The following is a 23263-nucleotide window of genomic DNA, read 5'->3' on the forward strand; positions in this document are numbered from 1 at the left end:
CTCCTTAATTTCTCTGCATCAAAGCAGGACACAAGCAGAATAAATAAACAAATAAGAACAGGAGTAAATAAGTGGGTGCATCCAGTGGACATCTGTCTCCTAGCACCTTCCTTAGATAGCAGTGGCTAAGGTTTATTGAGCAACAAATATGTCCCGGGTACTGTGCTAAATTCTTTGTATTTATCATCTCACTCCACACACCAGTGCCCTCAGGGTGCAGAGGCTAAGCGGCCTGTGCGAAGTTGTAAGACAGTGTTGAGGTCCAGGCATCTCAAATATGGTGCCCAATCTTACCCTTTCCCACCACCACCTTGCAAGTCCTAGATAGGAGCTAAATGGAGGAGCCCTGCTGTTCCAGCATCTCACACACCACTACAGGGCGGCAAAGTGTCCACAGAGCAGGGCAGCAGCTCTGCTGCGCTCTCCTCCGAGGGCATAGCCCTGGTTCCCCGCCTCCATCCCCTGCACTGTGGCCATCTATCCCTCCATCCAGAGCTGCGTGCTCCTCAGTCCCTCAGCTCCAGACAGGGATTCCCTCCGGGGGCTGGAGCATCAGGAATGTTCTTGTCTCTTAGATCCAGTGGTTTGGAGCCCTTTTCAGAGATGAGAGGGGGCTCCGACCTAGCTCTCTGCTCACTGCTAATCATAAAATAGTAAGAGTAGCTGATGTTTTGGGCACAGCTGAGCTGTGCACCTGTGGCAGGAGCTCATGAAGTCCCAGTGCCTCTTCACTTTAGAAACAGTCTGAGAGTCTGGCTCTGTAGAGGGTGATCACTCTGCCAAGGGGAATAGTCAGGCTCCAGCCACCCACGGGTGAGACCCTGTGCTCTGAAATCAGGCAGACCTAGGTTCTGATGCCATCTCTGATGCCAAGGAGCTGTGTGGCCTTAGAAACAGCCCCTGGCCTCTCTGGGCCACGGCTCCTCATCAGTAAGATGGGCAGAAGATGATCGCTGTGCTGAGCCAAAACTCCTTTTGAGTCCTGGCACGGGTGAGCCAGGAGCCGGGGAGGAGAACCAGCTGTGCTGTTGGCATCCCAGCGTGCCTCTTCTTGGCACACTTGTTGCTGCAAAAGCAGAGCTACCTGGGGAGTGGGTGGGCGTCCCGACCCTTGTCTCCTGACCCATCCTGGGTGGAGGAGGAGGCTGGTCAGCCGGGAGCATTTGAGGGTTGGTGTATTTGCGTTCTCCCAACAGGTTGGAATGACTCAAGTTTCTATTACTATGTATTTAGTTTTTTCTTCTTCTTTTCAGAAAGGGAATGTTTGGGCTGAAGCTGAAGAAGAAGAAGAAAAATAAAGGAGAGAAGGGGTTAATCCTAGCCAACAAGGCTGCGCAAGGTGAGGTGCGGGGGGCAGAGCTGACCTAGGGCTGGGGCCTCCCAGAGGGGACCCCTTGGTTGAGTGTGGTTCTTGTCCATGGGAGTGAGGGGAAGACGGGCGGCCTTCGGTGCTTCGGGTGCCACCCATCACAGGTATGGCCTGAGGATTATCACCCGAGGACCTTTGCTACACGTCGCCTCACTCCATCTCAGCAGTAATAACATTACCTCAGTTTTACAAATGAGTTTACAGAGATGCAGAGTCAACCAGGGTGGAAACGATTGGCTGCAGGATTTGCAAGGTCCAGGGAAACATGAAAATACAAAGCCATTGTTAAGAATGTCAAGATGGGGACAACGGGGCTTACACAAAGCAATGGGGTCCTTCTGAGTGTGAGGCCCTTTCTGGTTACAGAGCCACATACTGGCTCCCAGTGCGGGAGTTACCGAGCCAGGAAGCACATGGCCCTGGGATGTAAATCCAGGCTCTCAGACCTCCTGCCTTTAGAATGGGCTACTTCCTTCTCCAAAAGAGCAAAGTTTTGAGGTACAGCATGAACTGTGCCAGTGGATGGAATCAAATTGGATTAGTGGCATCCCAAGGGGACAGGTCTAGGGGGCTGGACCTGCTGGAGATTTCTGCTGAGTGGCTCTGATAACAGCCAGTTCAAGGACAGCTCTCTGGACCACTCCTCAGCCTACACACAGCCCGGTTAATATTTGCCCCTCTCTTCTACTCAAGGGGAAGGGCTGCTTCACTGTCATCCACCGCAGGTTTCCTGTGACCTGTGCCCACTCAACTCCACTCTTTGTCCTCAGATAAAACTTACAGAGGAAAGTACTGGGGAGCCTTGGATGGAGAGGAGAGGAGCACTTTATTTGCAATGGGGACAAGACTTAGGGCCCAACAGAAGTAATTTTCTATTCAATCAAATTGATGACATGGAGGAGTGGATGGGAAAGGCTTTGGGGTCTTTCTTGTTATCCAAGAGATTGGATCCTGAAGACCCAAGGTTGAATAAGGCATAGTTCCTTCTCTCAGCAACCTCATGAAAATATTTGTGACACATTTAATAAGTCTCTCTCCACTGCCTGTTACTTGACATACATTATTCATGACCCTGAACGGTGGATTCTATTGCCTACTTTACAACAGAGGTTCAAGACAGGGTGAGTGGCTTGCCTCAAGTTATAGAGAAGTTAGTAGAGAAGCCAGCTCCTGAGCCCAGGTCAGTCTGCACTTTCCTACCCCAAGCGCTGGCCTTCAGTTAGGGACCTTACTGACAGGCTGGTGGAAATTAGAGCAGTCAACCTGGGCATTTCAGAGGAACTGGCTCCTGGTCTCAATCTAATCATGGTTGGCAGCCCACAAAGCAAACAGGCCCGAGAGGACTCAGGCCCCTCCTAGAAAGCAAATGGCCTCCATCCTGCTGGGTGGGGCCAACCATGCAAGAGACTGACAAACAAATAACAGAATGCAGCCTCTGGTTTTCCTTCTTGGCTTGGCCTAGAGAGTTGGGGCTTTTCTGGGAGAAACAGCTGGAGATTCTAAAAGTCTCTGGTTCTTTTGTCTGTATCTTCAGACATGTGGTTATGCACTGTGCTCTTAGAATTCCCATTGCCCTAAGCCATCCTTTCACTCGTCACTTAACAAATAGTTATGGGCACCTCCCATGATCCTCCATCCAGTCACTTGTTCAACAAATGGGATGGAACATCTGCTAAGTGTCAGGTCCTGGGATGGGTTCTGAGTGTACAGGGTGACACTGAGTCATCTGGAGGGAGGACAGCCCTGTGGTGGACTCTTCTGTTTGCCCTCTAGCCCTGTTCTCCACCCTTCTCCACCCATTCTTTGTCCCAGGAGGCTGACCTCTGTGGATGCATAACCCAGGTCCCTGAGCCTCTGGATTCAGGTTGTGTCTGGCCAATGGGGCCCCCGAAGGAGGTTGGGAAGGGAGGAGAGGGAGCTCAGGGTCCAGTTGATTGCATCCCTCTACTGAAAGAAAAAAGCTGCCCCTCTTAGGGAGACTGACTCAACTCAAGCTTCCTCGACTTCAAGGCTTGGTAACTCTCTGGGCCTCCCTCTTCTCACTCGGGAGCTGAGGAGAGCTAACAGCTTGGCTGCTACCTCGGATAACTGCATGAGCTTTAGGGGTTTTCCAACACCCACACCTTCATGAAAAGCCCTCAAGTCATCCTATTCTGGATGTGCCATCTGTTCACTCGGAACCCTACCTGAGGGAGCTGCATTATAAGTTGACAAGAGTTCTAGAAAGGAAACAGACAGTAGCTGAAGTGGAGTTGTTGAGGAGTCCATTGATTCCTGACTCATCGAAATAGAGATTTTGGTGAAGAGAGGGGTTCTCTAGGAAGGTAGCATTTGAACTGAAACTTCAAAGTAAGAGGGAGCCCAAGAGGACAGACAGGGAGGAGAGCAGCTCAGGCAGAGGGAGAATAACACCAAGACAGGAGAGAGCTGGCTGTGTGGCTAGAGAGCAGCAAGGGGGGAGAGAGGGACAGGTGGCCAGGAGGAGCAGGTGGCAGCTAGACGGAGCAGGGCATTGGATCCATGTATGGACTTCAGACCTTTTTCTAAGTACAGTGGGAAGCCATTGAGGAGTTTTAAGAAGAGAAGTGACATGATATGGTTAACTTTTTAGATTAGCCTGCATGTCTCGTGGTGAGCAGATTGGGGAGAGCATAGTAGGAATTCAATGAATGAATGAATGAAAGCTGTAGAAGCCTTAGCAGATGCTCTTCCTACTGAGATGTCTCCTCCCAGCCACAACATAAGACCCTGGAGAAAGGGTTAATTCCTGCATACCAAGCATCTCACCTACCACAGTCTCTAGCATGCATCATATGCTAAGGAAATTCGCTGGAAACTTGAGTGTATGACAGTAGATCCTCATCCTGGAAAGCCTTGCGGTCAGGTAGTTTATTTTATCTTGTGGTTTGAGGGCACTCATCTGGCACTCACAGCCCACCTGCATCTCTAGTGCTGGCTGTGGCTTTGGTTTGCTGGGTGAGAGGATGGTCAAAGCAGGTTCTGCTCATTCAGTGACACTCTCTGAACCATTGAGCACCTCCTGGGGCCATGCCTGCATGCGGGAGCTCCTTGGCCATGGGCTATGTTATCTCATCTGGCTTTGATTCAGGACTCTTTGACGTGATTGACTAGCTGAAACCAGAATCAAAATACATTGAAACTGGAAGGTGTCTTAGAAATTATTAACCATGTCTTTATAGTTGAGTCCCATGGAGCCCTGGGATTCTGAGAAACGTCTTTGGAGGAATATGAGCAGGGTGGTGATGAGGGCCTGCTCCGTGTCAACCCATGACACAGGACAGTTTGGTACAAATGGACTTATGTTATATGTATACTGAGATTCAATATAAAATCACACTGTCAAAAATATTCTGTTAGGCTGGGTGTGGAGGTGCACAACTGTAATCCAAGCAGTTTGGGAGGCTGATACAGGAGGATCATGAGCTCAAAACTATCCTCAGCAACTTAGTGAGGCCCTAAGCAACTCAGTGAGACCCTGTCTCTAAATAAAATACAAAAAAAAGTCTGGGGATGTGGCTTAGTGGTTGAGCCTTAAACAATCTGAAGACCACTTTTGTGACCCAATTCTTTCAGAAAAGGAAAAGAAAGAGCAAGAAATTCTGTGGCTTGCTAAGTCACCCAACTTGGAATTCACAGGCTTCAGCCCTTTCTATAGACAAATCTGGCAGTCATGGTGCTGGGGCTTTATAGGTTTTGTTTGATTTTCCTGATTTGCCTTATTTTACACATGAGCAAAACAGAACAGAGAGAACTTCAGTAACTTGCCCAAATCATAAAACTACAAGGAGGGCTGATATTGGAATCCAAGCCACTGGGATGCCAGTCTTTGAACTGCATCATGCGGAGTCTCAGGGAGAAGTAGGGAGGCCCAGCCACTCTTCTGCCTGCCAGGAACCTGGTTGAGAAGTGGTTCTCACGCTCTGCTGCACCTTAGAGCTACCTGGGGAATTCAAACAATCTTGACATCTGGGCAACATTCCAGATGAACTTAATCAGAATCTGGGATTAAGAGGGAAACAGTCTAAACAATGACTGCTAGCCATTCAGTGAAATGTTCTAAGTGTTTGTATAGCCATTTCCTGGGGTTTCTCGAGAAACCTACCTAGGGCAAGTACCTTGGTAACTTAACACTATACAAATTTATTCTTTCACAGTTATGGAGGCCAGCGGCCTGACATCAGTATCACTGTGTTAAAATGAAGGGGCCCCATGCCCTCCAGAGAATCTGTTTCTTGTCCCTTCCAGCTTCCCGTGGCTGTGGCCTTCCTTGGTTTGTTGGTGGCATCCCTGCCCCCAGGGCCAGGTTGCTGCATTTTTTGTTCTGTTTGAAATCTCCTTGTCAGGATGCATATGATTGTGATTAGGGCCCAGCCAGATGATCCAGGACAATCTCTTCATCTCAAAATCCTGAATAACCACATGTACAGAGACCTTTTCCAAATAAGGCAATGTTTACAGGCTCCCCCATGAGGACTCACCATCTTTTCAGAGCATGGCACTTCTGCTCAAAACTGGCCGACAGATGTAGGAAGAACCTCATCCTGGATCTTGCTGTCAGAAATGCAGAATCTGGGACCTTCCCAGACCTACTGAGACAGAGTCTGCGCTTTAAGAGCTTCCCAGCTGATCCTTATGTACTTTAAACTTTGCTGATGAGACTCAGAGAGACTCTGACTTTTCTCAGGTTCCACTCTGCAAGGTCACACCTAAAGGCACATCTTTAGATTCATCATACAGTTTTCTTTCCATAAGACCATCCAAATACCTCTGTTCTTTTTTTTTTTTAACAGAAGTTATATATATATATATATTTTTTTTTTTTTTCTAAGAAAAATTAGGATATATGCCTGGCTTTTCTGCCAATAGGATGTTAAGTTTCACGGTGGCAGAGACCGTCCTCTTGTTTCCTATACCTGGGGTGACGCTTCCTTGGTGCTGGGCACAGAGTGAGGCCTGATCACCACTATGTCTCAATTCAACGGGATCCTCTTCCTTTGCTTGCTCCTCTAGATGGTCAGAGTGAAGCTGAACTGCCACAGGATGGACCTTCTCACCAGGAAGGACCAGTAGGAGATTTGATTCATGACGATGCTTCCATCACTCCTGCCCCCTCAGCTCCTCTGAACAGAAGGTATAGAGTTGACACAGGTCGTTGACATATTTTCTGGGTGCATCCTATGTGCCAGGTACCCCTGAAGGCTCTTGCAGATCAGAAGAGAAGACCTGGTCACTGTCCAAAGGGCAGGAAGATGGACTTCTGTGCCTGCTCACTTTTCCCTGAGTCCTGGCCTCTTGATGCTGGTCAGACTTCAACAGGCCAGAATCCTGGCTCTGCCAGCTTTGGATCCTGTCTCTCCTGAGTTAAGATGCTATTGCTGAGCCTGGGGATGTAGCTCAGTGATAGAGCATTTGCCTAGCATGTGTGAAGCCCGGGGTTCAATTCCCAGCACCACACACACACGCGCACACACACACACACACACACACACACACACGAGCTCATACCCCTCATAGTTCAGGAGTGACAGCAAGGGATGAAGACAGATTCCAGGAGCTGTCCTTACCTGCTCTTTAATTCATCAATATACTAATTGTCTTAGCTTCGTGTTTGTCCCAAATGAAAAGGTGGTTCCTATACTACCAAGAAAAGTCCAAAACAAACTGGCTTTCTCCTGCTATATCAATGAACAATTGGTGTATAAAAGATAACTCCCAAATTAGTGGCTTAATATCATAGGTATTGATTTTTGCTCTGAGCTGATAGATCAGGGGGGTAGTTTTATGACCTCTGATAGTTTGCTGATGCATCGTTATTTGCATATGTGGTCATTTGACGGTTCTACTGAGTTTAGTTTTGGGGTTGCCTGATGGTAGGCTGGCCTGGTACTGCTTCAGCTGTGACCACTGGGCTCCCAAACTCTGGCATCAGACCTTCCAGAAAGTTAGTCTGAGCTTGTTCCAATGGCGACACTGCAGGATTCCAACAGAGTACCCAAGGTCTTTTGAGGCCTAGGCTTGGAACTGGCAAAAGTCATTTCTGCTGCACTCTGTTGGCCAATGCAAGTTACAGGGTCAGCCTGTGTTTGAGTGGAAGGAGACAACAAGGTACCCAGCTATAAGTTTGGGCACAGAGAAGCCAATGATGGGCTTAGCAGTGCTTTCCATCTGCCATATTTGTTCATGATAATTTCTTACTCACAAAAAATTCATCATGCCCTTTTCTTCTTTCTCCACTCAGTTGTTACTGTTAATAAAGCTGATTAGTGCTACCCTTCATGGCAGACCCTGAGCTGTTGTTTCTGAACTGTGACAGGATGGCAGTGTATGTGGGGGAGGGGGTGTAGATAGAAATGAGAATCTGATGGCTCAGAGGTGACAATTAAAATAAGACATAAACTCGTGTGTACAACCTCATGTCACTTGTCCTTCCCCCTACTCTGTACCCTATCCTCTGTACCCTTTCCCCCGGCCTCTGATTAGGGACTTCAACTATTTCATATCTTTCAAAGCATCTCTTGTCATCTGTTTTACCAAATAATAGCTCTGAATGGAGAGAAGCAAGAGAAAGGAAAATGAGGAGTAGTTGTCTCTTCTTTCTCCTTGGTCAGAGCATTCTCCAGCAATTGAAATTCTATCCACCACCTGCCGCAGTCCGGCTGCAGCAAAATAACCGGGGGTTGGGGGTGGGTGGGGGGGTGACGAACAACTTGTGTACGTTGATACAGCAGGAGAGGGAGCCGTGTATTGTAGGACAGGAGCGGTATTTATACATTCCACACAGCTTATCTAATTAGCATAAACTAGATACATCAGTCAACCAATAAGGAATCTCCACACTTAATGGCTCGCTTTTGTTACTTCTCAAACCACTCCCCATGGCATTTTGCCAGGCACCATCCAGACTTGTTTAGGAACTCTAACATTCCCCTGGCAAAATGCCAGGTGTTATTTTGACTTGTTTACAGACTCTAACAACCACCAATGCTCAATTCAAATCCAATCTCTTCAGTGAATTGCTTTCAGGAATTTTATCTCTACATCTCTTCTAGTGCATGTCCCTCCTTTGGTCTATTCTACACTTATATATAATAGTTCTTTTCTTGTGCGCCTTGTTCCTCTTTCCCCCGCTAGATCGTCAGCTCTAGGGCCAAGATGGCAGCTTGTCTGTTTTTCTCTTAACTGAGCCTAGCACTGGGCTTTCACATAATGAAAAATCAGTATGAACTTGCCATTTTACTGATAAATGTAATAAATGATATCTACCTCTGCTTATAGGCATTATCTCCCTTAGCCCTCAGAGTGAACTTAGGTGGTAGGAATCATTATTTCCACTTTCAGATAAGGAATTTAAAGGTAAAGTCCCAAACTAGGAAGAACAAATATTCTAATCCCCATCAATCTGATTCCAAAGCCTTGAGATTTTCACTAGCTTACTCTGTTCTCCACTAGACCCAATTATACTCCGTGAAAACGGAATGAAGTCACACGAAAGATGGTATTGTCAGGAGCCAAGAGAATGCGATTCAATAGGAACTCAAGCTCAGTTCACTTCCCACCCGATGCTGCTTCTGGGACAACAAGGATCTTTCATCTCTTTCCAATCTCTAGTACACATCTGTTCAATGACCTATGATGGCCCAGATAAATGAAAGGCCTGGGATGTGAAATCTCAGGGAGATGGCATCTTGGTCATCCTTTCCAATTTTCTCCTTTACCGATCCTTTCAAAAGTAATCACAACACAGAATTATTATATCTACTAGAAATGGCAAAGTGGTCCTGTATCTAGGATCAGGCAGGAGATTGGCAGATCCTTATTTTGACGCAGCTCTGCCACTGACTTTCTGAGACTCTCAGTTTCTAGTTTTATAAATTAACCAACAAAATCGTATAAATAATATGGGTAATCTTATAAAAAGTGCCACTAACACTTATTCTTGCCAGGCACTGGGTTTAAGTTTTGCTTGCATTGAATTCTAGCTTCCACTTTGAGTGGTAAGTACTATTAATAACTCCATTTTAGGATGGGGAAACTGAGTCACAGAAGTTAAGCCACTTGTCCACTATACTTATCTCCCCAGGGATGTAGAGAGAATATGTGATACAATATAAATGAAACCCTTAGAAATACTTTGGAAAATATTATCATGGCTTATGGCTCCAAAGTATGTACTTACTTGATAAAACAAGTATATTGAATTTTCTATTTACAGGTCAAAACTGCTGACTAAGATCCATGATGGAGACATCAAATCCCAAAATTATCAAGTAAGTGATTGCCTCTTCCTGCCCAGCCTTCTCCCACCCCAGTTCTCCCATGTGAACAATGGGCAGTATCCAGCATGGCGGACACTCTGCTTTCTATTGTAGATTGCCATAAACATCACTGAGGCCCGCCAGCTGGTGGGTGAGAACATTGACCCTGTTGTGACCATTGAGATTGGGGATGAGAAGAAGCAGAGCACGGTGAAGGAAGGAACCAACAGCCCGTTTTACAATGAAGTGAGTCGTGGCGATCACCAGCATTGCCAGCCCCAATGTTGCCTCCACCACCATCCAGCAGAATTCCTCATTCAAACCGCCCCTTGTCCAAATTCATGGCAAGCTCTGAGTCACCTTACAAACACCATCTCAAGGGTTTTTAACAAAAAGTTAGTGGAAAGGAGAGGCAAGGAATTCTCCCTGAGGTTAAAGCCATCACTATGTTTTTAATAGGCCCATTAGATTTCTTATAAGCTCCTGCCGCAGTCTGGCTGGGCACAAAATCACGAGCCGCCACACAGCTTGTAGATTCAAAAAGCAACTCTTTATTCCCGAACTCACACCAGCGGTCTACAATCACGTTCTGGGGAAATCCACGTTCTCTGCCCAAATCCACCCCCACTGGGCTTCTGTCTCCCCAAAAATACTGTCTGAATCCCGTGAGAACTCAAGGGGAACTCAGGCAGCAGGATACGCCCTACTCCCAGCAGGAATAACCTTAAACCTGGAACCACCCTAAACCCAGACTGTCCTAAACCGGGAACGCCCTAAACCCGGATCCGCCCTGGTCCTTGAGCAAGGTCACCTTAGATGCAATGTCACTGCAAAATGTCCTATTTCCACGAGTCCTTCCACTAAGCAACATGGGGTACACTGGCAAGGAAATTGTCATACCTACTTGGCTAATGGCTCCCAGCAAGCTCCTTTTCATCCATGATAAACTCTGGATTTCACTTAATAAACATAGAAGGTTGGTCAGGGAGAAGATACACATTCTTTTCCATGGCAGAGAAATCACAAATTTAGTTACTGATTTTGAAATAGGCATACCATATTGGAAAGCAAAACAGTAATATTTTTTAAGCTATGTAGTGATTGTGAAGGAAAACTTCAAAGAGAGAAGCTTCTAAATATTAAACATACTAAATTCTCTTTACAAAATGAAAGTATTGTATGACAGACAATATGATGTACAGTAAAAAATGTTGTTTCCTTCTGATCTTTGGTCCCCAATCTCCTAGACCTTTTCCCTGAAATCATCCATTCTCACCAGGCATTTGGCTGTCATTCAGAGATAGCCCAAGCATGTTCAGGAATACAAGCAAATATGGTAGCATTCCATACTGCACCTAGGTCTTGGTCTTTTCATGAAACCCCATACCTTGGAGATTAGTCAGTCCATCACTGAACATGCAGTTCAATCTTACTTCTCCCTCATGCCTTGATGTACCATAACTTACTAAACCAGTCAGTATCTCATTCATGGATATTAACTTTTTCAGCATTTTGCCACTACTTATAATAATATTTATATGGTATAATTGGGGCATGGGGTATGTGTGTTTAAAATTTTGATATCACTAAATTCCCTTCCAAGAGGTAACAGTTTATTCTCTAACTGCACAGGAGGGATTCTTTTCCAGTAGGTGTTTTGACACCAGGAATTATCAAAAAATGCAGCAAACTCTTAATTATTATTCTAATGGGAGTTTTAATTAAAAAGGAAGACAAGAAGAGCATGGATAATGACATTAACAAAAAATACCCAAATCCCATTTGAGCTGTTAGTTCCTTTCCTCTTTGTATTCCTCTGACCTTTAAAATGTCAGTCTTTATCCCCTTCCTGTTCCATGTCTGGCCCCCAAGACATCTTTTGGCAAGGATATGATATGAGATCATGTGCACGAAAATGCTTTGAAACTTCAAAGCCTTATAGATTTGTTAATTATTATAATTCTGCATAAAATTCCTGGATCTAAATGACATTAAATTGGACCCAAGTGTAATCAGTAGGAAATCAAGCAAAAACATGGAGGGTGAACGCAGGACGTTTGTCATAGCTTTTGACTCGAATTTTCAAGCCCAAAGGTCATCAGATGTTGAAGGAACTAGTTAGTAGGGGCTGGGGAGTATTTTCCAGCTAGAAAAATGTGTGTGGTCTAGGGGTCTAGGGAACCTGCCTGGGGCTGTTGTTTGGAACACATGAAACTGAGCAGAAGGCAGCAAACATTGGAATTGATTTATCAGCCCAGAGGAACCCACTGCATCTCATATGTTCAGCCTTATCAGAGACTGAGGAAGTTCATAAGTGAATTTTTCATGTCAATTTTGAACACAAAAACTCTTTAAAAGTTGAACATATTCTGTATGTAAAAATTTCCTGAAATGTCACATATATTTTCATATTAAGCAGAAGACACTGAATGTCATGACACCTTTCATTGCTACCTAAGGACCACCATTTTGAAGAACTCTGGTTATAGTGCATGGCACTGTATTTTGGTTTTCCTATTTTGCCCTTTGAAGGAAAGCTGCTAGTGGTCAGTTTCTCCTTTTCTACTTTCTATGACCATCCCTCATGTGTCATTTCTGGATCCTGCAGCTCAAAAGAAAGAATTCAGGGGTCAGTGGCCTCCCAGTTCTGCCTCATTGATCCCCACCAGTCCCCAGGCACAACCAAGCAGACCCTGACACCACTCAGTGTCTCATCTCCTAGAACCATAAACCTCTGTTTGGGAGGAACATGGCTCCAATTGGCTGGTTCTTGTCTATTTTCTTGTGTGATTACTTCAGAAGAAATAATGTTTGGTCCAGAAAAAACTAGTGATATGAATCTAAGCCACATCTTTTATGTTCTTTACTCTTCAGTCTTATATGTATAATATGGGGACCAGTCCAGATAATTTCTAGACTATGAAATTTAATTGCTTTATTAATATAAAAAAACTCCCATGTTCATAATTTAAAAAATTCTCTCTCTTCTTGGTCAATCTTGGTAATTTCATATGAAAATCCTGAAAAAAATAAGATTTAATCAAAGTAATTCCAAATTAAAAAAAAAAAACACCACTCAGGTACCATTTGAACTCTCACTATAAGCAAAAAGAAAAGAAACACTAACAGTATCAAGGACTGGCAAAAGTATTATGGGGAAATGGCTATTTTCATAGCTCCTTGTGGGGTAGGTCTTTTAGAAGAAAATTTTAATATTATCTATTAAAAATTTACATGCACATAATCCACGACCCTACTCTTCTACTTCTTCTATTTTAGAAGAATACGTACACATATCCCATGCAAGCATGTGGTTGGTGACATTCTTCTCTTTTTGTATTAAAAACTTTTGATAGCCTAAATGACCTTCAGTAGGGGATAGCCAATCAGCTGGTGATATATTCCTGCCACTGGGGACCATGCAGCAGTTAGAGTGAGGCAGATCTAAAATCACTCCAGAACAGGGTTCTTACATGTGAGACTAGAGTCACTGCCACAATGCACTTCGTGTTTTTCAGTACTTTGTCTTCGACTTCATTGGGCCCCAAGTGCATCTTTTTGACAAGATCATCAAAATCTCAGTGAGTATACCCTTGGTGGTGATGGTGGTGGTGGAAGGTGGGGGAGATTCTAGGCACTGGGGACTCTGACTGCTAAGCATGCACAGGGATGGGTAGATTCAGGAGGGTGAGTGTAGGTTGGTGAATTGTAAACCAACAGACTAGAACCTGAAATCACAAGTATAGAGGAATTTGGGAGATTCTTAAAAGGAGCCATGCTTCTTGGAAGCAAGTTGTAAGCTCTGGTAAATCTATTACTAATCAAATGTGGGCATAAACACATGCTTCAAATGACATCTTAATGGAGTGCCATTTTTAGGTTTGTTTTTTTGTTTGTTTGTTTGTTTTTTATCAAGCCTAGGTTGGTGTTCTCTCTCAGGATGATATCTGCACTAATGATCATAGTCACAGCACTTTCCCTTTCTAGTTGGTGATAAATGGAGAAATAGGAACAAGAATCAGGAAGGCATCATATATGTCAGTCTCATCTATGGTGACACTGGATCAGAGAATGTGATTTGGAGCTTGTGGTAGCCATTGAGATTCTCAAAGATTGTCTCCAAGTCCTGCCCCTGGGAGACCCTTCCTCAGCCCCACCAGGGGAATCACTGCTCCCAGAGACCTGAAGAGTAGACACAGGGCTTCCTGGTCCAGGCAGGGGCCTTGTCCAGGTTTGCTCTCCATATGGAAGACAGGAATGGGAAGGGAAAGTGCCCGTGTTGAGGGTAGTGGGTAGGGGCTGGATTCTGAAAGAACAGAACACCCACTTTGTATGTCAGTGGAGGTGTGGAGAATAGGGGTTGACATCCTCAACAGTCATTCCAAGTCAAATCAGACTGTGGGGATGACAAAACCTGTCTTAGAACTTTCCTGGCCTGTCCTCTCTCCTCGTCTGCCTTCATCCACCCCTCGCCCATCACCCACTTAATTTAATAAACACATCCATGACCCGTTCCCTTCAACCAAAGCTGAATGACAATGAAGTCCTGCATTAAGGCCTGGGTCCTGGTGGTGCTGTGGTATTGTCCTTCTTGGGGGCATTTGAAGAATGTGACTCTTGAGGAATGAAGTCACCGAGAGCCAACATTCTTAGTGTTTGAATTTCAGGCAGATGACAAGTGGCGCAGAAGGTATTTTGGGACCTGGGATGCTGCCCAGGACTTTGCTCCATCGCTCCTGTTTGTGGAGTGGCTTTACAGTTGCTCCTAAGGGACTCCTTAGTCTCAGATGAACAGGACATCACCGGGCTTTAACATCAGATCATAGACAAGGGTAGTGACTGTTTGTGGGACACAAAGATTTTTCAGACAGAGGGTCAAAGTTCACATCTCTGTTCCCCTAACTTGGAAGATGAGAATGTTTTGGGCATCCCTAAACGACTCCAAAAGACAGGGGTGGGGGGATATTTTCAAGAACTCCCCTTGAGAAGGAAACATTGAATATGATTTTTTCTGCAAGTTCATGAACTGAAAGTCAATGTGCTCAGGAAAAATTCAATGTGGGAGAAGAGTCAGGAGAGGGCTGTGAGCAGGTGCTATTGGCACAGCCAAGCTGCTACACACCCCAAGACCATCTTTCAGTGACAGTGGCCCAAGGTACGCAGGGCCCCTGCACTCTGTGTGTTAGACGTCTTCAGGGTCCTGGCACTGCATGCTCTGCCACACCAGTATTGCCCAGCAGTTGAACCCTTAGTGGATGACTTGAAGTCTCCTGTGTTATTGGAAGATTTGCTTGGGGCTCATCCTGCTTGCCGCCCCTCTCCTGCAAGGAGAACCTGAGACAGGTGTCCGGTCTTCCTCAGACCTTCGGGAAGCCACGGCCGCTCCTGCAAGTGTGGTGGGTTGTAGAGTGAGCTTTCTGTGTGGCCTTAAATAGCTCCTCTACTCAAGCCAGGCTGTCCTTACTTCCCCCCAGTTCTCTAACACGGTTGGGAGATTTGGGCAAGTGAGAGAGAGTGGCAAGAGAAGCGGGAAGGACTGTCATTTCGTGAGGTCAGCTGAATTTATTGTTTCTCACTGCTTCTGCCAAAAGGGGCTATTCAGAAGCCACAAAAGTCTCCCATTCATCCATCATTCGATTATTCATTCACTAAATGTTTATTGAACATCTATCATGAGCAAGACTGTGGGGTGGATGGGAGACTGTAGGAAACTGACCTTGAATCAAGCAGCTCATAGGTCCATTTATAGTTAGGAGGAAGCTCAGGGCCATCGAGCCTAAGTTCCAAGTGCTGCTGGGATCCCCCTCCACCTCCTGCCTGACACAGGTTTCTTGGGACATGATGATTATTACCAGTGATGGTGAGGTCACTGTCTCCAAGAAATTCTACTACATTGCTGAGAAGTTCCGACTTTCATGAAATTTTTTCCTCTAGGGAGCTGAAGTCTCTCATCCTGTTATTTGAGCACCACTCAGGGGATCTGGTCCCCTTTTCTGGATGACAGCATTTCCCAGGTCTGAGTCACCGGAGTTCTTTTGCCCTTTCTCTGCTCAGCCCCTCACTGCCCTGTTTTGTTTTGTTTTTTATTTTTTTTGCTTCAGGATTAAACTAATCCTGATTCTTCAGCAGCTTTTTGAACAGTGAATGGGCATTTGGGGATGGGAACCCACTCTGCCACCTTCCTCAAGTTCTTCTTCATTTTGAGATGTTATGGGGCACTCTGCGGGCTTCTGATCAGCTTGAGGATGATCACCTTCCTTCTATTGCAAATGGCTTAAGGCAGTGCTTGATGAGTTCCCTGGGAAGGTTGTGAGCAAAGCAGTTTGGCAGTTTGGGGGGAAGAGTTTCAGCCAGGGGTAGGGCTGAGGCTGAGGGAGGGCTGCTTGGAGGAGGTGACAGTTGTTCTGGGTAGAGTTTCAGCAGACAGAGGTGGGCATTGACAAGCAGGCTGCACTAGGGTTCATTTTGGTTAAAGAAAACTTTCAGGCCGTGCAAGTTTCAGGTGTCCATCAATAGAGAATTGGGGGCCCACCTGCTGGAGGTAGAAGTACAGGTGAGATATTTCTGAAGGCCCTTTGTGACTCTGTGGTTTGATGACTAAATGCTGTTGTGATCCAGATGAAGGTCAAAGCCTGGGAAGCGTCAAAGCCTAGAAGCATCTTTGAGGTATAAAGAGCCCATTTCAAGAGTCATTCTCAAAGATAAATGTGATGGACTCACCGATCCATCTCTCCCCAGGTCCTTCACCACAAGCTGATTGGAAGCATACTGATTGGCTCTTTCAAAGTAGATCTGGGGACTGTGTACAACCAACCTGGTAAGAACGCATCACCTCCCCATCTCTGTTTCTGACTCTGGTTTATAGCACCCAAGGACTTCTTATTCATTCACTCTTCCAGTTGACCATTCATTCAATAAAAATTAGCACCAATTATGCAAAGTTACATGAGACATGGATCTTGCCATCAAATGATAAGATTATCTTCCATGTCCACTCTAAATAGTTTTGATTTATTTTTCACACAAATTCTGACTAATTTAGCACTGTGACACATAACTAGGAGTGCTAATAGATAGTAGAAGCTAAGAATCTGGCCTGAATCCAAATTTCACTCTGCTATTTCCAAGATGTGCAACTCTGAATGAAGGATTTAACTTCTCTGTGCCTCGGTTTCCTCATCTGTAGAAATTAGGATAAATTGATGCCTCCTTCATCGGTTTTTGGAGTATGAAGTTAACAAATACATATGTGCTTATAGAGAGCCTAGCACATAATGAGACTGGCATTTCACATCAGACTGCACCATAATAATAATTATTATCCCTGTTATAAGAAAGTGAAATGCAGACAAGTTAGATAATTTGTCCAAGGTCAAGAGCTAATAAATAATGGAGCCAGCAACTAACATAGAACTTCTCATGAAAGGCCCTTTCTCTTCTCAGGTGATTTCAAGTCTTAGGATCTCAGGGGACCACAGAGTGACCATGGCTGATAGCAGATGGGTACCACATCTTAGGGAGTGACAGAGTCTTCAGGGAATGGGAGGCTCCTGAACCATCGTAGAACAGCAGCAGCTACTGGACTCCTTTAGCATTGGCCATCATATGGAAATATGAATCTAGTGTTGCCAGTAATTTTTTGTGTGTGTGGTGCTGGAGATAAAACCCAGGGCTTTGTGCATGCGAGGCAAGCACTCTACCAACCAAGCTATATCCCCAGCCCCAATATTTATTTTTAAAGATAAGCCAGACGTCTAGCTTTTGTAAGTGATCTTGATGTTCTGACTCACAGCGTAGGCCAACAGAAAGATCTATGAGCCACATTGATGGCCTGTGGTCAAGTGATTGACTCCTACCCTCCATTAATGTCCCCCCTCGCTGGTCAAAGCTGGAATCCTGCCCAGGTCATTCCTAGGTTGAGAGTTTCCCAAATACTGTGGTGATTGGAAAGAAAGGCAGAGAAACAGGTGGGAAGCAAAAGGAGAGGGAGGGAAAGGAAGGAGGAAGGCATGACTGAGCTGGGCTGCTGCAGGAGTCACCATGGTGGGTTGGGGAGGGTGTGGGAGGGGACGGGGTAGAGCCGTGGGGCCCATTGCAGGGAAGCTGAGCTGTCAAGATGCTTTTATAGGTCATCAGTTCAGTGACAAGTGGGCGCTGCTCACAGACCCCAGTGACATCAGGACTGGTACCAAGGGCTACCTGAAGTGCGACATCAGCGTGACCGGGAAAGGCGACATCTTAAAGACCAACCCCAAAACCTCTGATGCTGAGGAGCAAATAGAAAAGTGAGTCAGATCCACCATTGAAGAGAAATGATGTGCCCCAATTTTATACCTTTTTCCTTCCTCCACCCCTTTCCACCCCTTTATTGCTGCATGAGAACTGTTAAGTCTTTGCTCCATCAGAAGCACTATGATGTGTCCCCTCAAAGTCATGGCTTTCCCTCAGGAGGTCAGCTGTGAGGACAAGAATGGTGTGTCTTCCTCTGATACCTGTTATGGATATGCTGAGCTTACCTGATTTATCCAAATGTAGATGAGTTTTCTTTGAAGGAATGATAATTTTGACTCCTGATTTGTGACCTGGGGAGACTTAAATGCTCCCTTTTAAGGTGCAGAGTGGGAGACAGTGTCTACTCTGTGATTCCAGAACCTAGAGGAGTTTGCATGGGCTCTATTGTGACCCTTCACTGTGATCTACACTAGAAAGAAAACTCATTTTAGGGGCAAATCCTAAGTCTTCTTATATACCCAAAGTCTTTTTCTGCTTCCAAATTGCTTCTGTCTTTTCTATTCTTTCAAATGAGAGGGCTTCCTATTTATTTATATATTTATTTATTTCCCTTTCTAAGGAACCTTTTGATACCCCAGGGGTTTCCATCAGAGAGACCCTGGGCCAGATTCTATGTAAGACTCTACAAGGCAGAAGGACTGCCCAAAATGAATTCCAGCATCATGGCAAACGTCACCAAAGCATTTGTGGGTGACAGTAAGGACCTTGTGGATCCCTTTGTGGAGGTCACCTTTGCTGGGCAGACGGTGAGGAACTATTGTCACCAGTTCTAGCAGGCCTGGGCCAGGACCCTGCCCTGTATCCCGGGCATTTTAATCAAACAAAATTAAGTTAAAATAAAAATTGGGCAGTGCCTTGAAAGACAAGACTTGCCACAGAAGGCACTGGGTCAGGTGGTGGGTGGGGTTTGGGGGTGTTGCCCACTTACTCCTCATTAGAATAAGGGAAGGACTCAGGGTGGATTATGATCTAGGACCCAGGATGACAGGCATCCTCCCTCACCACTGGTTATGTCTCCGAGCCACCACCTAGTCCCCAACCCCTGTAGAATCACCACCATTTTCTGATCTGTTTCACAAAGGATCCCAGGGTCCTTGTCCTGCATAAGCCTGGAAACCTGTTCCCTGCTCAAGGCCACAGAAAGGACCAGGACCTGGGTACATGGTAGAGCTCCATCCTGGTTGACTGGACTTTGAAGCTTCAGGCTGACACAGATGTCACTGCTACCAAAATATAAACTCACCCTGACCCCTCCTTTGGACAGGGTGAACGTGGTAGTATTTTTGCCTCAAGTTCTTGGAGGTCATATAGGAAATCATCTCCACTTTATAACAACAACACAACAACAAAAACAAGGTCCAGACGAGAGTAGTGCTTTGCCACCAGCAGTGCTTTCACCCCACTTATTGGGGGTGAGCTCTGACCAGGGCCTTCCTGGAGATGTGCAGAACAGCTCTGTTCACAGCACAGGTGGTAGTTCCAGCCCAGCTCTGATGTGCCCATTAGCACTTCCCAAGGGCACTGACTCGCTTTTGTCCCTGGTGCCTCGCACAGCAGCCAGCACCGAGGGGGTCCTCCAACAGTGTGTTGGGTGCAGCTGATTTTCCTGAGTGCCAGGGGGAAGCAGCTTCAGTATTTTGGGCTGCTTGCTTCCCATCTCCAGCTGGCTTGAGGAGCTTTCCTCAGAGAGTCACTTCCTTTCACAGCTCACATCCTTCTGTCTGTTTTTAGGGGCGAACCACAGTGCAAAAGAACTCTGCCAACCCCGTGTGGCATGAACAGGTGGTCTTCAAGGAAATGTTCCCTCCCTTGTGTCGGAGGGTGAAGATCCAGGTGTGGGACGAAGGCAGCATGAATGACGTGGCGCTGGCAACCCACTTCATCGACCTGAAGAAGATCTCCAATGAGCAGGATGGAGATAAAGGTGAAGCCTCCCTTGTCTGCCTTGGAAACAGGTCTCAAAATGACGGCATTCGGGCCCTCGTCTTTAGGGTCCAGGCGGCAGGTGTTAGGCCTGGCCAGGCTTCTGTCGGTCTGCAGCTTGGCTTGGTTCAGGGTGGAGGTTGGAGCTGGGCTCAGGGAGGCAGGTTGGTCCTGGTCCCAGGTCTTCCATGAGCACCACTCTGTGTCCTTGATAGAATCTAATTGATTAGATCTGAGGTTGGTAAACTCAGGTTTATCCACCTAATCTGACTCACTAGATTTTTAAAAAATTTGGAACGACTCACAAGCAAAATGGATTTTACATTTCAGATCCCCCCACCACAATTACGTCCCCAACCACTGATGGGAGCATGAAATTATGAGGTTGGTGGGGAGCTGTGGCCAGCAGAATAATCCAAGAAGGGAATAGAGAGTCCCAGCTAACCCCCAAGTCAGCAGGAAGGGGTCAGGGAAAGAGCTTCTACTCAGTATTATACCTTTTTTTTTGGGGGGGGGGTCCTGGGGATTGAACTCAGGTACACTCAACCACTGAGACACATCCCCATCCTTTTTTATATTTTATTTAGAACAGGGTTTCACTCAGGTGCTTAGCCCCCTGCTGTTGCTGAGGCTGGCTTTGAACTCACTATCCTTATGCCTCAGCCTCCTGAGCCACTGGGAATTACAGGTGTATGCCACCGCACCTGACTTCAGTGTATGGCTTTTTGTTTGGAAAACCTAGTTAGTGGGTGACAATTCCCCAAATAGCTCAACATATCCCTCCTCTTTAAATCCCCAGGCAACCTTTCCTTGTACTGCTAGTTTATGCTAATGGACAATTATGGAGGCATGCACACACACAGATCACACACATGTATGCACAAACCCAAACACATAAGTGCATACAGGTAGAACATCATAAATATATCATATATGAAGTTAGTATAGTTATGGTACCTTTTCCCTCTATCAGATTGAAGCCTTGCTAAGAACAGAGAACAGGAATTACATAATTTTATGCCCCTCATGGGCGACAGCATAGAAAGGTCTCAATGGATTTCCATTGTCTCTTTCTTCACATTATGGAAGCATTTACCACTTGACACGGAAAAGCACAGTCCCCCGTCTACACCATTTTCCCACTCGATGCCAGCATGTTTTATTCACAACTTTTCAGAAGCACTTTGATGTGTTCAGGAAGATGGATATCAGTGCTTAACAAGTAGACATCAGGGACCATAAAATCTCTCTATTTCCTTTAATACAATTTCCCTGCTCCAAGTCTACATAAGGGAGGGCGAGAATCTACTCCATTGAAGTCAGGGCTGGATAGAGAACATTTAGGCACAAAACGACTATTAACAGAAACATGTATGGAAACATCTAATTGTCCACCATGGGGGAATTGTAGGCAAATTAAGATACATTTATTTATTCACAATAGTAATATTCTTAAACATTCCCCAAGGGTCTGTGTGAAACGCTTCTTAGACATGATTACTTTTTGAAAATTTTCCACATTTTTATTGGTGCATTATAGTTGTACATATTGATGGGATTTGTTGTTACACATTTGTACTCGCACACAATACAACAATATAACTGGGCCAATATCACCTCATCAATTTCTCTTAATTTTGGTAGGTGAGATAGGCACTATTAACAATTCCTCTAGATGAGGAAACTGAGGCATAGAGAAGTTAAAAAAAAAGTGACAAAACTTGTGCAAAGTCACATAGTTTGAAAGTGCCAGAGCTGAGATTCAAACTTCAGGACCACGAGGCTGAACTGTGAGCCAAAAAGGAATATTAATGTTGCCAAAGAGATGTTCCCAAAGATACTGTGCATTTTCTCCAACACTATATTTTAAGAAGGGAAAATACTTATGCCAGGAACAAGTTAAAATTACCAGGTCTTTTCAGCTCTATGTTTAGAACATATCTAGAAGCACTCATTTCTCTTCATCTCAGCTACCTTACCCTGTTCCAAGCCGCTGATGTCTTCAGTTTTGATGATGAAATGGTCAGTGGGCCAGTATGCCCACATCTGTTTTCATTCCCCTCCACAGAGCAGCACAGTGATCTTAAAAGAGATGTGACCATACCACATCTTTGCTTACATTCCTTTCATGTATCCCCATGGAATTTAAGATAAAGACCAAAATCCTTATCAAGACCTCTAAGACACCACCTCCCACTGGCTCCTCATTCAGCTCAATCTTTAGCTCCCTGCTCCTCTCCAACCAGCACATGCTGCTCCCCAGCCCAGAACACACACACACACACACACACACGCATGTGCACACACATGCATGTGCACACACACATGTGCACACACATGCACACACATGCATTCTTGCTCTCTCTCCCTCCCTTCTCTCTCTGCCTGCCTAACTCCTCTCCATGCAGTATCAGCCTGCTGTTTGTAGGTCTCCTTTGTGGTGTTTATAATGTAAATATTTATTTGTTCAGTGTTTGTGTCTGCTTGTCCTCTGCTGAGCTCTTTGGTTGGTCTCTGGCGTGGTGGCTGGCTTGGTTAGGAGTCAATAAACGTTTGATGAATGCAGGGAGGCAAAGGGAGGCTCGTCGGCCTTCATAACAGTACTACAAATGTTACAAATGAGACACGTACAGAAAAAAGATGAAAAGAAAAATCAGTTCAATGTCTTTTGGTGATACTATATCCTGCAAATACCCTCTTTCGTGTTTTCTGTGTATTGTATATTTTTAAAAGACTGTGAATAGCTTTGATAAAGACAATGCGTGTTAAACTTGAAAACCTGCCAGATGACTAAAGCTCGGGGTCCTCCTAGGCTTCCTCCCTACCTTTGGACCTGCCTGGATCAACCTGTACGGCTCCCCCAGGAACCACAGTCTGATGGACGACTACCAGGAACTGAATGAAGGCTTTGGGGAAGGGGTGTCATTCAGGGGCAGAATCTTGGTAGAAATTGCTGTGGAAATCCTCTCAGGAGGGGCACAGGAGTCCAAGTTTTCCAAGGCGCTGAAGGAGCTGAAGTTGTCTTCCAAGGACAAAGACTCCAAGTCTTCCAAAGGCTCCAGTAAGGACAAGGCAGACAGAGCCGATGATGGGAAGCCCCAGCAGCCGTCCGACAGAGCTCACTCCACCGAGGTGGAGGTGGAGCCCTTCGACGTCCCCCCGGAGGTAGGTCTGAGCTCTGCTACAAATTGCTATTGCAAAGCTAAGACCCCACCTGAGGTGAGCCCAGGACACAACACAGCACCTGTCCCAGGCTCCCTGAAGGTCTTTGCCTGCAGCTGTGTCATTCTTCCTGCAAAATTGTTGGCCCAGCCCTGTGTTCTGGGGTGGATCCTCTGCCTCTGCACAGCCATCTGTTAGGACAGATTCCTTCGGAGTCCCCCTGAAACACAGATTCCATGGG

At 45.7% G+C, this 23263-nt stretch overlaps 1 protein-coding gene across 2 annotated transcripts in view; it reads left to right on the forward strand.

Annotated features, from left to right (window-relative positions):
* The window catches only part of Fer1l6 (fer-1 like family member 6), a 133697-nt gene that overhangs the window by 11606 nt on the left and 98828 nt on the right, over window positions 1–23263 (forward strand). For both annotated transcript variants that reach the window (XM_015486290.2, XM_048802091.1), the window contains exons 2-11: window positions 1254–1339; window positions 6401–6521; window positions 9603–9657; window positions 9760–9891; window positions 13164–13226; window positions 16384–16462; window positions 17774–17930; window positions 18497–18683; window positions 19669–19861; window positions 22673–23025. In XM_015486290.2, coding sequence (XP_015341776.1) covers window positions 1261–1339; window positions 6401–6521; window positions 9603–9657; window positions 9760–9891; window positions 13164–13226; window positions 16384–16462; window positions 17774–17930; window positions 18497–18683; window positions 19669–19861; window positions 22673–23025 — 1419 coding nt within the window. In that variant the 5' untranslated portion in view covers window positions 1254–1260. The remainder of the gene's footprint in view (window positions 1–1253; window positions 1340–6400; window positions 6522–9602; window positions 9658–9759; window positions 9892–13163; window positions 13227–16383; window positions 16463–17773; window positions 17931–18496; window positions 18684–19668; window positions 19862–22672; window positions 23026–23263) is intronic.

The sequence above is a fragment of the Marmota marmota genome, unplaced genomic scaffold (genome assembly GCF_001458135.2).
Source record: "Marmota marmota marmota unplaced genomic scaffold, marMar, whole genome shotgun sequence".
NCBI lineage: Eukaryota > Metazoa > Chordata > Mammalia > Rodentia > Sciuridae > Marmota > Marmota marmota.